Source organism: Symphodus melops, assembly GCF_947650265.1.
Source record: "Symphodus melops genome assembly, chromosome: 15".
In the NCBI taxonomy this organism is placed as follows: Eukaryota; Metazoa; Chordata; class Actinopteri; order Labriformes; family Labridae; genus Symphodus; species Symphodus melops.
Window position 1 is genome coordinate 10020638 of NC_136705.1, and position 16497 is coordinate 10037134.

The 16497-nt window shown below is 39.1% G+C and overlaps 1 protein-coding gene across 1 annotated transcript in view; it reads right to left on the bottom strand.

The window, feature by feature from the left end:
* vps8 (VPS8 subunit of CORVET complex) overlaps positions 1-16497 on the bottom strand; it is a 129300-nt gene that overhangs the window by 16355 nt on the left and 96448 nt on the right. The window contains exons 34-40 of the mRNA XM_079362628.1: positions 12237-12283; positions 11969-12113; positions 9161-9250; positions 8799-8984; positions 8133-8214; positions 7026-7108; positions 2050-2130 (exon numbers count right to left, since the gene is read on the bottom strand). Coding sequence (XP_079218754.1) covers positions 2050-2130; positions 7026-7108; positions 8133-8214; positions 8799-8984; positions 9161-9250; positions 11969-12113; positions 12237-12283 — 714 coding nt within the window. The remainder of the gene's footprint in view (positions 1-2049; positions 2131-7025; positions 7109-8132; positions 8215-8798; positions 8985-9160; positions 9251-11968; positions 12114-12236; positions 12284-16497) is intronic.

Consider the following 16497-nt stretch of genomic DNA (forward strand, 5'->3'; position numbering starts at 1 on the left):
GAAGTCAAATGTTTTTGCGGCACAAACTCATTGTCCCGCAAGAAAAATCCATAAATAAGCCGCATCGTTTTAAAAGCCGCAGTGTTAAAAACCGCGACAAAAAGTAGCGGCTTATAGTCCGAAATTTACGGTATTCATTGCCCAATGCAAAGAATGCAAATTGGAAACAAAACAAATAGCCTCGTAACCGATTCAACCGTTCAACACTTTGGATGAGACAATTTGCAGAGTTATGGTAACAACTTATATCCATAGAAGGCCCCAGATTGACCTCTCCGTCCTGGAGTAGACTGATTAAAACAGTGTCTTCCGCAAACTTCAGGTCCAAGACCCATTTCACCACCCCAGCATCAAGGTTAAAAGCTGACAGCAGTTTATTTGCTATAATGTGGGGTTGGATTGTATTCAAAGCTGAGGAGAAATCTAAAAATCCTTCATCACACGTGTGGAAGAGTATGCAGAGTCTGTTTCCGCTTACATTCAGAAGTGCATGGAGGATGTTAGTGTGATCAAGAACATCTCCATACGGGCCAATAAGAAACCAGGCACGTGCAATGCTGAAAGCTCGGAACAACACTTTTGAATCTGGCAACATGGTGGCACTTAAAACAGCCAGTGTGGTAGGGCATACATGTCATTAGAGACTATAAAGCTGCTACCCCCCCCCCCCCCCCCCCCCCCTCGCCCTGATGAGCAGCCACTCAACCTGGACACGACGGATGTCTGGAGAACCCTGAGGAGAGTGAACCCCCGAAAAGCAGTGGGACCTGATGACATTCAAGGTGCAAGTTGCTTAAGGGATGTGTTGTGCGTTCTCACAGACATCTTCAACACCTCACTGACCTAGGCTGTGGTACCATCATGTTTTAAGACTGCTACAATCATTCTAGTGCCTAAAAAGTCTCCTCTCGAGCTGCAGCTATCGAATATTTTAGTAATCGAGTATTCTATCGAATATCCCGATCGATTAATCGAATAAATCATACTTTTGCTTAATTAAGGTTTAACTCAGACTGGACGTCTCTACAGAAAGTGGTGAAGTGGCGGAAAAAATCATCAGGACTCCTCTTCTTCCTATCCGGGAGATTGCAAAAAGCCGCTGTCACATCCACAACCACAACCACTCTCAGGTCTATTTCTTCTATTCAACTCACTGCACCACCCTGTCCACCCAGCCTCTGGAACTCCCTCCTATCACACATCTGTAATATTGCCTCTAACTCCATTTATAAATGTGTCTTTTTAATATTAGTTTTATAAATGTATTGTTATTTTGATGTATTGTTACATCTGATTTCTTCTGCACTTTTCATTTGTTGTCCTTTTTTAAAAATCATCACGATTATCAAAGTTATCCGCTGCTATATAGCATAAAGCATAATTATGTGTTACAGTGGCTAAAAACCTTCGATTCAGTAAAAATCTTAGAGAATACTGAATCTGGCCCATATGCTCTCGCAGGGATCAAACAAAAACTTAACCAAAGCCAACAAGGTCCATGTGATCATAAACAATATAAGCTCCATTCTCAAAAGTTTGTAACAAGCATTGTGAAATAAATCAGGTTGTTTCTAGTCAATTATACACTGGTGAAATTAAACAGAAGATGAATAAAGAAAGAAAATAATAAAATAAAGAGGCAGCAGTCAGCTTTTCGTGTCTTGGGAGGGAGGGCCATGTCTCACTGGTGTCTGTGTCACTGGATATAGGCAATAATGTTGCATAATGAGTCTGGGTGTGCAGCTTCTCAGGGGTTTGCTGCTAATTCCACTTGAGGGACACCCAACTCATGGGCCCTGTTAAAGGTCATTTAAGTGGATGAAATATGCAATGCTGCCAGTTGGGCATCCCTGATGGAAAAATACTGTATTGTGTGCATTTGATAAAAAAAAAAGAGTTTGTTAAACTAAGAAACTACATCTAAGAAATGCCAGTATGTATGAAGACCTTAATCCGAAAGCAAATTGTATGACCATTCAAGGAGAAGGGAAGGTGAGAGCTTTGGAAGAGGAGAACAGATGCATGCACACACACATTTTTTCTGTTTACCTGTTCGTAGTTAAAAGTGCTGAGCATACTCAGTATGAGGCCTTGGATTTCAGCTAGTTTTCCCGTCCCATATACAGGGTCCTAAAAGATGAAAAAAAAAAGCTTCACATGTAATGTCAAAAGCAAATTGTCACATTCATCTCATGGAGGAAGCACAGCATACAAATTTTTTGGTAAAACTATTTGGAATGCATAAAATGAGCAACCAAGCAGTTTATCATTATGCATGAACATAACTTTTTTGAAAAATCTCTTTATAATAACCATAACAAATGAACAGTTAATCAATAGTTAATTTCACTTGAGCTTGTTATTTTACTAATATGTTAAACAATCAAATCATAGTTAATGACTAATAATGCTAAAATTTCTGCTATTTTGACATTAGTTTAAGTCAAAACATAAAATTACATAAAGATTTAAGTCATATTTTATCATGACTAGCACACATTCACCTTTAAAGTGTCTTTAGCATAAACGTAAAACCAACATTTAATAATGGGCAACAGAAATAAAAAAAATTCCAAATTGAAGGAGAGAGAGAAATATTTAAACTGATGATTATATTTAATAAAACTCAGCAGAGTTGGACTTGATTTACCAAAAATATGTTTGTATTGGAAGATAAATAAAAATAAAAAATAAATCTTCATCATTGCCAGCATTAAAGGTCTTCAGTTCATCATCAAAGTTCTTGAGTTCAAAGTAAATGTTCCTCAGTTCATAAAGGCCAGAGTCTTTAATCCATAAAAGTAAAACAAAAGTTCATGAAAGTTTCCTGGTTGAGGTCAGGGGCGTTTCTAGAGTTTGAGGAAATTGGGGGCTTAGCCCAGACATGGATAAATGTCCCCCGAATAAAAAAACAAAACAAAAACTATGCTCTATTTGATCTTTTTTTTTTAATAAACACTGGCTCCTTATTTGCAATCTAAGTATCTTGTGTTGTTCTTCTCTGTTCTTGGGCTTGGACAACGAAGCAGGATTTGAAGTCAGCGAGTTCACTTCAGGGTTAACTCTGGGTTTTTAATCAATTATAACCTGCTCGGGACCAGGTTATAATTGAGATAAGAGATCAACCTGTAAAAATCTCCACCCACTGACCAATCAGATCTTTAGATCATGGCGCTCCAGGAGCTGATCGAGAGAGGGGAGGACACTTCATGAGTCCTGCATGATTTAGCATTAAACTATGGTCTGTTAAGTTAATGATTATTGTTTACTGATATCTTTCATCCTGGAAAAGTGCCAGAGCATTTAAGTTGAAGCACGATCTCTAATGTGAGGGTTCGTGAAGTCAGATCACCCAAAGAGACCCTGAATATGTTAAACTCACTATAGTTCAGGCCCCAGCTTCTCTCCTGTGTTGTTGTATCTTGTGTTCATCCTGTCATATATAACATCCCGCCTGTCCTATGTTTTGAGCACAATGTTGCCTTTAATAGTAACAAATACTGTATTTAACTGAAATGGGGGCAGTGATGTGTTATTTTCAAAAAGTAGAAAATGCTAGACTTTTTTTTTTTAATCTTTCAGATAAACAAAGATTCCCTTTTGTGTTATTTGTATATTTCAGCAAGATGCAGAAATTATATTTACTGACTTGTCAATCTGTAAAACAAGACTAAGATTAAAGCCTTAATATCTGAAATAGCATAAAACATGCATTTATAAATGTAATGAAAACTGAATCGTGAAGGCTTAAAGTAGAACTTATTACAGGTTGTAAAGTTAATCTTATATAAAAGATGTAATATCTTCTTGATACGAGGCGTTTTCAATGATCTTTCGGCTACCCAGTAGTTTATCCTGTTTTTCAAATAAATTTTTCTTAAAAACCAGTCTAAAATTCAGATGGATTATTACACTTGTAGTAGAGCATCTGCCTATTTTTAGGAGGAACAACTTCACAGTGCCTACACACTTTATGGTAAGATTAGTGAGTTTCAGCTTATATTATGAATATCTGATTTAGGTGAAAAGTTCTGCTAAAAGACAAAGGAAGATTGCAGTTGGATCAGACGACCTCTAGCTTAAATGCACCTCCATTCAAATCCTCATAAAGACTGACAGTCGAATATGATTCTTAATATAATTCAACAGGGAGGTTTAATCAGCTCTGAGACGTTACCACACAGGCTCACAGCTTTTGCTTACTGTTTCGTCTCTTTTGGAAAAATCCTAAAAGATAACTGTTTTGCTTGTCCCCTGTCTGCCATCTCTAAAGCTTGTAAATATTACCATCTCCCGCTGAAATTTGAGTCGCCGTCTGATACGCTGACGTAACGTTAATCACTCAGCACTGACAATCAGACACACGCGCACGCACGCATGCGGACACAGACCTAACAGAGAACTTTTCCAACTTTGACTGACTGTTATGTAACCAAGACTTTTGTAAAAAAATATTTTCGGGGCTATCCTCAAAACATTCGGGGCTCGGTAAAAATGACCTGGCGACGCCCCCGGTTGAGGTTGTTGTTAGCTTGTCACCCGGTCAAGGGGAAAAAAAACCTGGCCTGCATAAAACAAGGCCATAGCTTAAGGATAGTCTATATCTCGGAATACTCTACAACAGGGGTGCTCACACTTTTTCGGCATGGGAGCTACTTATAAAATGACCAAGTCAAAATGATCTACCTAATATAAACGTGCAAAACATATATTTATTTAGAATTTAGCTCTATATCTGTATATTAAGTGTTTGGTATAGGTTGTGTGGGGGGAGAGAGAGAGAGAGAGAGAGAGAGAGAGAGAATGAGTCTGGCCTTTGTATGTAACTGGGTCCTGGTCTTCATGTCTCTCTCCTGTCTCATCCTCTGTTGAATTTTTTAAAATTAAAAGTCCAAGTATACTACTGAGTCATAATTACTCAATAATAATTCATACTGTCACTGAACAACATGATTAACAACTGATCAACATGGCCTTGAAATATTCCGATTCATTGCATATCCTTTAGTTTTCCAGCCTCGGCTACATTTACATATCTATTTTTTGTTTCATCTGTCGGCTCCTTCACTATGTTTCTCATTCTCTTAGCGTATTACAGTTCTCACTTTTCCTCCTCTTTGCCTGATGATCCTCTGCCTTTCTTGCTGCAACAAATGATATTGATTGATGCAGCCTTTTAACACTACGTTACATATTTTAATATTCATTCAGCAAATACAGTCACATCGCAACCGTCTTTACTTTCGGTTTTAATGAAACGAAACTTAAGATGAAAATACGGAGGCGCGGAGGGCTGAGCCGTTTTTTTTTTTTCATAGTGAGGACGGACGATAGGCTGACGTCTACTTTATAATGCTTTGCGATCTACCCACACTGCCGACTGGTAGATCGCGATCGACGTATTGAGCACCCCTGCTCTACAACAAGTTGATGCTATTTTCAAATCATGGTAAATACATTCATTCAATTGATTTGGTGGCTTAATTCTCCAGAATTGCTGTGGTGTAGGTTGGAGACGCATTCACTATCCTCATCTTCTCTATTGGCATTCATTTTCTCCCCCCGCCACATAATCCATCCAATTTTACCACTAATCCAGTGGTGCTGTCCACCCTTAAACCTAGTTTATACTTCTGCGTTGCGTCGGCGGCGTAGACCTGACGGTGTCAAGGAAAAGCGTTGCTCTCAAATTCAACACCAAGCTGCTCGAGGGAAGTGGCGACGACGGAGACGTTTGCGTAGGTGGTCTGTCTGACAACTAAACCAATCGAGGCTAAAAACAGGTGAATTTAACACACTCGAGGAACCTGGATGAAGAAATGCATTTTCGCTACTTTCAAATGTCAACGGGCCGATTTTCTTCACTGTATACAGCGTTTTAATATTTCTGTTGTGACCGGAAAAGCAACTGCCGGAAATAATGTTCTGAGCGGACCAATCACAGTCCTTGCGGTTCACGCATTGTCAGGATTCTTTGGAGGTGCGTTTAGGGCCACTGCGTAGGGTCAGCATAGGGGCCCACTTCGACCACGTAGCTACGGCGTCGATTTGACTCAGAAGTAAAAACTAGGCTTTAGGATCTGGTTTCAATTTAGGCAGCATTTTAAATTTGTGTCACCATCCACTCTGACTCCTGTGGTTAAAAATCATTTGTTTCAGCCATCACTTATTAATAACATTTTTAAGATCTGGCAGAGTCAGGGCATTAAACACTTCAGGGATCTCTGCAAAGATGGTGTTTTTTCAAGTTATTCGGACCAGTCATCAGATTTTAATTTGCCAGCGTCTCACCTATTTCTTTATTTCCAAATCAGACACTGTACCTCTACCGTATTCTCCTGCTATCCATCCATTCCTGTTAAGCAACCATGGGATATTCTTCTATCTTTGAAAGCCAGTCAGAAATCTATAATATCTAAAATATACTTGCAACTAATGACATTTGATGGTCACTCAGCTACTAGATCTTGCAGCTCTTGGGAGCAGGAGCTGGGGTTGTAATTAGTTATGGGACGAGGCCATCAACAATATACGTTCAAGTACACCTTGTGGTAGGCTGGGACTAATACAATTCCAAGTACTGCATAGTATTGTCTAACTATATTGTGACTTTGTGTCAATTCTTCTCATATTAATCTTTTACAGTCAAGTATATTGGCCTTTACATCCCTGTCAGCGAGACGGTGTATTTTATATCTATGGAGACCTGCAAAGGCCCCCTTGATTGCCTGCTGGCTTAGAGACGTTATGTATTTTGTCTAATGAGAAAAGATAATATTCTCTCTAAAAGGTAACACTGCTACATTTGTCCATAAATGGAAACCTTTCATAGACTGCATGCAGCTAATTCCCACTCCATAAAGAACCAGGAATATTTATAATAACTTGATGTGTTTGTAATACACAAATATTTAGAGGCAAGGACATATTTTCTAATTTTTAAATAAATATTTATTAGATGGGTAGGGCACACCCATTTCTCTGAGGACGCTTAAGAAAGGCCACAACATATCATAAATACTCACTTGGAGAATACGTTGGATGATGGCCGGAAGAGAAATAAAGCTGCTCATGCAGTTCAGAACCTTCATCGTCAGCTCCCTCAGCACTGAAACACAATAAAAAATGTACTGTATATAATTTTCTATTGATTCTCAAAAAAGCCTGGTCAAAGAATTCAAGGTGGGGATAAAACATTAAACAGAGAAACATATTGACTTATAAATCACGATTGCATAGTCACTATAGTTTTCTTCACATCTTGATTGACCAGCAATATTTAAGAAGCATTAAGCTGAAACTAGTAATTCAATGTGAAAGATTAATAATAAAGATTTGTATTTTTCTTTATATTATTATTTTACTTCTTTGATTAGTTGTTCCTTCAAAGCATGTTTAATATACCACAGGATGTCCCTTTTATCACAGGTAGTTCTTAATGAATCGGAACACCCATATCATATACAGTATATGAACATCTTCTAGTCTTTAATAACTGCTTGAATTGCATTTCATTGCAAGAAAAAAAATCAAACCTCATTAAACTGAAATGAAGCCACAGAAAAAAAACAAGTCTTAGCATTCAGACAGCAGAATAAACCTGTCAATACTAAAGGCGAACTGTATGAGTTTTCAAAAATAAAAAAAGTTGCAAGACTTACATTCAAGACTAAACTTTCAAGACTACGTTCAAGACTAAAGCATAAAGGTGAGGACGCTAGGGATCATGCTTAATGGGCGTATATATCCACTGAATAGTGGGGGTGTTATGCTTTTTACTGGACCTCCCCACCCGCTCTTGATAGCCTAGTTGTAAATAACAATGAAAAATGAATGTGCCTCATTGGGTATAAATGCACGGCTAGTCTGGACAGTCCCTAGACTCATTTGCATAGAATAGAGCTCCAGTGTATTCTTCTCAGACGAGTGCGTTGGACCTCCACTCGAAACTTGCTGCAACGATCCCTTAATGCATAGCGCCACTGCCTTTCACGTTGTCCGTAGGGAATGAATAGAAAACGTTGAGACACTATCAGTCATCGGAAAACAAGACTAGCCATACCGTAAAAGTTTTGGACCTCCTTGATCGTATGTACACTAATACAAAAAAGTTGTTTGTGTGAATACATTACCCTCAAATGTGTGTATAGAACCAAGTCCCTTCACTTCTTTTTGAGAAAACATCATTGTCTCCAGAAGTGGAAACCACAGGACCTGTAACAAAAAAGCAATTAATAATCAATTATGTACTTTCCCTCACTTCAGAAAAATACCTGTGTAGGATCTTAAGAATAATAGCAAACAAACGGATAATAATAATTGGCTGAACCAACTCCATCACAAATAATTGAAAGTAAAAAAGCCATGAAAGAAATGTAAAATATGGAGTGAATAACAAACACGATAAGTAATTTAGGAGACATCTTTAAGTCACAAAGGAAGAAAGGAAAAAATACTAATTTAGAAAGATGTTTGTGTTTTTCAGCACTGGACCTAAACCAGAAGCAGATGGTGACAAACAAAGAAAAATATGGAAAAAAAACACTGCTAGATTTATTATTCATTTTCTATACTAGGATGAGCTATCAAAGGTATATCCATGTCTGTGTAGAAAATGTAATTATGTTTGCTTAACGTTTCTATACAAATCACATGCAAATGTATGTATGTTTATTCAAAACTATCAAATTAACAACCAAAAAATAAATAAATAAATACAACAATCAACAACATCAACATCAAAGATCAACAATCAATAACCAAACCCTTTATCCCACAAATATGTGCAGTGACAATACCTCTCTTTGTTGCTGGTAAAGGTTCTCAGAGCTATGATGACACAAGTCTATGATGTTGTCAAGAGAATCTTTTACTGTTGTCAGCGTGGATTTATTGCCTTCCTTCTCTTCATTTGGATTTTTATCTTCTCCATTGACTCCTCTTTCAATCTCAGTTGCGAGTAGACTCAGTTTTTCTTTCAATATCTTTGAAGAGATTATGAAATGTCTGTCATTAGCACATACACACTTTAACAGATTTAAAAGCAAAGACAAAATTTAGTATATTTGTGTTTATTTGTGTTAAACAGTGCGTGTGTCACTTCTGCTTTAGATCCTTAAAGCCTTTGACCAATCTTTACATTTTAATGGTATTACGTTACCCCCAACAAGACAGAAAACGATCCTTGAAAATCTCCCTTCTTCTCCAGCAGATATGCTGAAACCTCGTGGTGGTGGTACTTTTCTGTTATCTAGGGGAAAAAACGAGAAAGGACCGACAGTGATTAACATGATTTCAGTCCAGACGACTCAATTTAGAAGTGCTTGGTTCATCATTAATATGCCAGTTAAAAAGTCAAAATGTTTATTTAGACTTAATCCAGAGTTACTCTTGCCAGCTCCCTATAAGAATTGAATGTGATGTCACCCATTGCTTTCTGAAGAGTGGTTTGGCAGCCTATGTATGGCAATTGCCAATTTTGAAATGCTGACTATTAAAGTTTTGGTCAACCTTTCAACAAGCAAAGAGCTGGATGTGAAATGGGCCTTATACCTCATGACAAACTGCTATGATATGGCTGTTTGCTGTCAAATGGTTCATGCCCCTAATTACAAATAATCTGGTATCCTTTATCAAATCAAAACAGGTGAGTTATAAAAAAATTCAACCCCTGTTGGGTGTATTCCAATATATACAGTACATTAGCCAGTAATTGTACCAAGCTATACACATGTTTATTTATGCAGGCAAATTGGACATTTGGGGTATATATAAGACTTATGGGTCTTTAGGAGTTTGCATACAGTGGCATGAGCAAAAATTAAAAAATCTTGCAATGTGAACCCAGCCTGAATCATACAACACCATTTAGACTTTGTTTTTGAAATTGACCAAAATGAATTGATCTTTTCCTTGTCTGACTTCCTGTTCAGGTTGTCATATTCTGTCCAGCTTGACGTGTACCTGCAGCTTACTCCATCGAAAATAGACTTGCAGCATATTTTAAACAGAGTTGTGGTCCTATGGTACAAGGAGGGGAAGAAGAGCATCCTGATTGAACTAACGGTACAAGGGAATATGGCTGGGAGGATGCTTACAAAGGAAAAGCCACCAAACATCACAACTTTATCCAGCAAATATTTATGGCTGCATGGGTCTAGTCTGTGTGGAACACACTCAAAGCCCTAGGAATAAAAGTAATGGAAAGGAGGAGAGCTGTTTGTACATTGAGGGAGAGGGAGATGACATGAAAACCAGGATGAGATAAGCAGTCAGTGGGCATCACTGAACAATCTGCTCAAACCCTTTTCTCCTCTATATACCTAGGCCTTCAACTGTACCCTGTGAGCATAATAGACTGGCTTCAGTTTCGTATGTGAATTATGAACTTCCCCTCCAGGAGCCATCAATTCAACCCCCTTCAGCATCATCAACTTGTACGGCATCAAACTCAGCATACCCTTCATCTTCACAAGACCTGCCCAGCCACCAACTGTTCATCCTTCCAGAATGCCTGCGAACCAGCCACCTTTAACCCTTTAGATACCAACTTCTATTCAAATGCCACCAGCCTCATCTGCACTATGGCCTTCACATTGAACAGGATGTTGATCCTATCAGTCTATGGCCCTCACAGTCATTTACCACTAACACAGGGGCCAATATTACCACCCCATGCCACTCAACCTGCTTCTATGCCCCCACCTCAAGTGTCATCATCAATCAGTTCCCAGCCATACGCTTACCATCGAGGTACTGCAGCTCCATACCAGTTTTAACATTTACCACAGCAGCTTGTACCACCGCCTCATAACCAGTATTTTCTGCATCAGCCAGCACTTTTAAATGCTCCACATTGGGTGCCAAAGACAGTAAAGGGAATGAAGTAGTTGTAGTTGAAACCGTGCTTGAATCATTCTATGTAGAAAACTGCCTAAAATCCCTTCCCTATCCCAGTGAAGCAAAATAACTTCTCCTCAAGACAAAGAACCTGTTGTCTACTGGAGGATTGAAAAGCAACTTTCCATCTGTCGTTGATCATCTACCACCAACTGCCAGATCAGACAGTGTTGAGCTTTTGCTGAATCAAAGTCCGACAAATCCTGTAGAGGGCACACTGAGTATAAGCTGGCACTGTGTACCTGATACCTTGGGAAATGTATAGAGTGCTCACTTCCCAATATGACCCCCTAGGATACATCATACCTTTCACCACCAGGGCAAAGTCCTGCTGCAGAAGCTCTGGATGAATCACAAGCAATGGGATCAGCCTATACCAAATAGCGATTCCACTGTGGTACTGACATGGCTAAAGTCGGAGTCTTGCAGGTACAAGCCATTTGTAGCTAACTGAATCATGGAGATACTCAAACTCAGCTCATCCAGTGAATGGAGATATGTTGACTCGAAACAAAACTCAGTAGATGATAATACCAGATGGAAGCCACTCAAAGATCTAATGACTATGAAAAACCATACCAAACGAAATTTAAGTGTATGGTTACACCCTAGTTTGCACAGTACCCCATAAGATTCCCTTTTACGTGATAGACCAGCAGATCCTGTTTGCTTTATTTATCTTTTGGATATTCTTTTCCATGGTTAACAAAGTACTTAAAAGTACGGTAAGTACTGTATATTTTGCAACCAGGGGGCTCTTAAACAATACTATAACAGCAAAAGGTGACAACGAGGGTAGCGGGGTATCATGGAGGTTCTCTCCCTATTTTAACAGACGGTGCTCACAACCTTAATTTAAGAGTAATTTCTTCAGCTCAGTAAAGTCAATCCTAAAAAATAAGTGATACAAATCATATTATTTCAACTATCTGTATTGTTCATTTCACTGGACCATTCATTGAAAGTTACTGCTCAAGGGGTTAACGAAACCACTCTGAATGGGAATTAACATCTCGATGCTACTCTGGGAGACCTATAATGCACAAAATGTAAGTATAGTAGAAAGTACTTGTAAGGCTTCCTCCAGTCTGTAGTGCTGGGAAGTCTGAAGGAATTTCAAGATCTGGTCAGGGGAAAGGCGGCACAACAATTCCAGTAGAAGCTCATGAAGCTCATGTTCCATTGGCAGGATCGTGCCTGAATGAGGACCTTCCCTAAATAACAGAGCAGACAAAAGTGAGAAAAAAGAAATAGATTTAACAGGAAGCAGGTGAGGAATGAACTAAATGCACAGGAGACAATTAAGAGAGTAATATTTGAGATCACACACATAGTACCTTGGTTTCAGGAGATGACTGAGGAACTTCATAAGTATATGGTCATCCTAAAGACATAGTAAGAAGGGAAGATTACTTTTTTTTACTTACTTGCTTAAGTGACAATAATGATAAGTGAGAAAGATTAACTGGCCCATAGAGTGGATGGGCTATTGTAGAAAATGTTTGTTTCCTGACTTAACCACTGTTGTACTTCCTTTCTTCCAGGTGATACACTGTAGGTAACCAGTGTATCACCTGGTTAGAAAATATTGTTTTTATTAGTAGATAGCCTTATCCTGGTGTAGGAAAGAGCATTATCAAAGTACTCTGCTGTCACAAGAAGGTTATGTTCAGCTTTTGAAACAATGCAAGGTTAAAACTAAGCCGTGCTTCAAACAGCCAACATAAGTAGAATGTGATGATTTTGGCACTTAATTACTACAGCTTCCGCACACATTCATTGCTTCGTTGCTTAAGACCTAATGGGAGCATAAAAAAATATATAAAAATAGCTCAGAGCCATTTCTTTTCCCCCTCTCTTTTGTGCTCCATCGGCTAAGGTCTATATGTAATGTAAATGCAAGATGACTTAAATTATTTGTCTATCATTATTGTTGCATTGCAGTGTATAAACACTGTTTATAAACTTTTGCTGTAGCACGCAGTAAAAAAGACGGACTTGATTGATTAATTAGTTGATTAATGATTTGATATTGTTGCCACGGGTGACGTTAATGAGGCGGTTTGTTTACTTTGCACGTGTGATTAAAACAGAAGTAGAATATTCATTTGTTAAAAAACAGATTATTAAAATGAGTTTAAAATGCAAAACATTTGTTAAAATTCAGGATTAAAATATGTTTAATATACAGAGAAGTATGTTTAAAGAGTAGATCATTAAAATGCTTAAAAATATTAAAATTATTCCTGCATGTGTCTCAGTTAAAATGTTTAAATTATGTTGATTTTGATGTCATGTTAACATCTTGTATTTTCTTTTGTTTCCAAGGTTTTTCACCTAAACGGTTAACCTAAACCTAACCTAAACGGTTAACCTAAACGGAAACCATTCTAAACTTAAAGTGAAGTAGCCAAAGGCTAAAACTCATGAACTGAACTGAACTTCAAAATAAAGGAATTGAAAGGAAAACGTTTGAGTGGAGTCCAGTCCTTTGGGTGGAGGATCAGTCCCTTTTCAAGTTGGGAAGCACAGGAGAGAAACTTTTGAACTACCGTTCAAAAGTCTGGGGTCACCAAGACAATTTTGTGTTTTCCATGAAAAGTCACACTTTTTTTTATCAAATGAGTTTCAAAATGAATAGAAAATATAGTCAACAGATTGACAATGTTAGAAATAATGATTATTATTTCAAATAATAATTTTCTCCCTCAAACTTTGCTTTCGTTGAAGAATGCTCCATTTGCAGCAATTACAGCATTGCCGACCTTTGGCATTCCGACTGTTAATCTGCTGAGATAATCTGGAGAAATTTCACCCCATGCTTCCAGAAGCCCCTCCCACAAGTTGGAATAGCTTGTTGGGTACTTCTTGTGTAATTTACGGTCAAGCAGCTCCCACAACAGCTCAATAGGGTTGAGATCTGGTGACTGCGCTGGCCACTCCATAATAGATAGAATATTAGCTGCCTGCTTCTTCCCTAAATAGTTCTTACATAATTTGAAGGTGTGCTTTGGGTCATTGTCCTGTTGTAGGATGAAATTGGCTCCAATCAAGCTCTGTCCACTGGGTATGGCATGGCGTTGTAAAATAGAGTGATAGCCTTCCTTATTGAAAATCCCTTTTACGTTGTACAAATCTCCCACTTTACCAGCACCAAAGCAACCCTAGACCATCACATTACCTCCACCATGCTTAACAGATGGCGTCAGGTGCTCTTCCAGCATCTTTTCAGTTGTTCTGCGTCTCAGTGTTCTTCTGTGTGATCCAAACACCTCAAACTTAGATTCGTCTGTCCACAACACTTTTTTCAGATCTTCCTCTATCCAATGTCTGTGGGCTTTTGCCCATATTAATCATTTCCTTTCATTGGCCAGTCTCAGATATGGCTTTTTCTTTGCCATTCTGCCCTGAAGGTCAGCATCCCGGAGTCGCCTTTTCACTGTAAACATTGACACTGGCGTTTTGCGGGTACAATAATGAAGCTGCCAATTGAGGACCTGTGAGGTGTCTATTTCTCAAACTAGAGACTCTTATGTACTTGTCTTCTTGCTCAGTGGTGCAGTTGGGCCTCCCCCTTCTCTTTCTACTCTGGTTAGAGCCTGTTTGTGCTGTTCTCTGAAGGTTGTAGTACACACCTTTGTGCAACATTTTCAGTTTCTCGGCAATTTCTTGCATGGAATAGCCTTCATTTCTAAGAACAAGAATAGACTGTCGAGTTTCACATGAAAGTTCACTTTTTACTAGCTCAAAGGAAGGTCAGTTTTATAGCTTCTCTAACCAGCTATACTGTTTTCAGCTGTGCTAACATAATTGCACATGGGTTTTCTAATAATCCATTAGCCTTCTAACGCAATTAGCAAACACAATGCACCATTAGATCACCAGAGTGATGGTTGCTGGAAATGGGCCTCTATACATCTATGTAGATATTTCATTAAAAACCAGACATTTGCAGCCAGAATAGTCATTTACCACATTAACAATGTATATAGTGTATTTCTGATTAGTTTAATGTTATCTCAATATACCCCTTTCTCTCCCAGCTTTCATATCTTATTACTGCTTGTCACTATCTTTATATTCTAATCTCTCCTTTTTCTGGGAGCTCCTGAGCTCCCTTAGGTTCGTTGGGACTGTTGGTGAGGATGGCCTGCCCAAACAACCCCCCCCCCCCCCCCACACGAGGATGGCCTGAATGTGTTTGTGCAACCACTATGTTCACTGTGCACAAAGTCAAAAGGCTCCATAGGCTTAGTTTTCTATGCACCAGTATGATGTTCTCTGCTCTTTTGTTGACGTTGTTGCCGTTGGACTACAAGTAGCATTGAAATAAAGGCAAACACTGTCACTGTAGCATCCTATAGCGCAGGGTTTCTTAACCCTTCTTAGCCCTTCGAAGGGCCGCGAGCGCCACCTGCAGGGCCGCGAGGGGATAATATGTTTGCATCTGTGGGCCGTAAGGGCCGTGATCGTTGGCCTGCAATACACTCTCCGACCACCAGAGGCAGTATCATCAGTTAGAAGTAGGCCAACATAACGAGGAGAAGAATATTTAGCTTAACGTCCATGGAGAAGTCTCAACTCTGCTAGGTGACGACCCTGAGGCCCCGTTTACACGGAGACGCTGTGACAGAAACGCATCGAAATGACCGCACTCCGGATTCGAAGTACAGACCGTCTACACGGCAGGTCTTGCCTGAGTGAAAACAATGTAGTTCTCACGCTTGGCCAGTAGTGGGCAGTGGAACTTTACAACGCGACACTCAGCAGTATACCCACTTCCTCCACAACATCCTCTTTAGCGGCTAGTTCTCCCAAGTCTTACCTAAATGCCGCAAGTATTCAATGCTCTTTGGGCGGCGACATACATGATGTATCATATCAAGATTCTGTTTTAAAAGACGATACAACGCGAATAGCTGCTGAAGCACATAGCTGCCGCAATTGTTGTTTGTTCTCGACTACTGCGCATGTCCAAATGTTTCGTCTTACTGTCACACCGTCTCCGTGTAAACGGGGCCTGAATCTGAATGGAAACGTCATGGAGAGGTTCTTAAAACGAAAAAATAATGACAGCAACGGGGGCAGCGCTACACAAAACAGAATGCTCGTTTTAATATCACCAAATCTACCTAACTTCATTGAGCACCTAATTTTATTGCTTTTATTGCTAAGTTTATATTGGGTTACTTATTTGACAAACATGCACTAAAACATGGTTTTATATGAGCAAAATTAATTAAATGATCTTGTTAACTTGTGCAAGGTTTTATGCATAATTAGCCCATGTATAGGTTGATATATTGATTAAAAAACGTACAAATGAAGAACAGTATTCATTATTACAACATAGTGACACAAATAGCTATTAAATAAAAATGACCGCAAAAGTTAAATCAGAACCATTCACTCGATTGGGCCCCAGACTACCTTGCCCTGAAAATGTTGGGCCCCAAGGTCAAAAAGGTTAAGAAACCCTGCTATAGCGGACTCTGCTACTTCGTCCACCACCTCCGCATTGTTCTTTTAAGTCTTATCTCATGAGACCGCGGGACGGGAGGGGGACACTAGTAAGGGCAGGGAATCAGGTTTGGCATC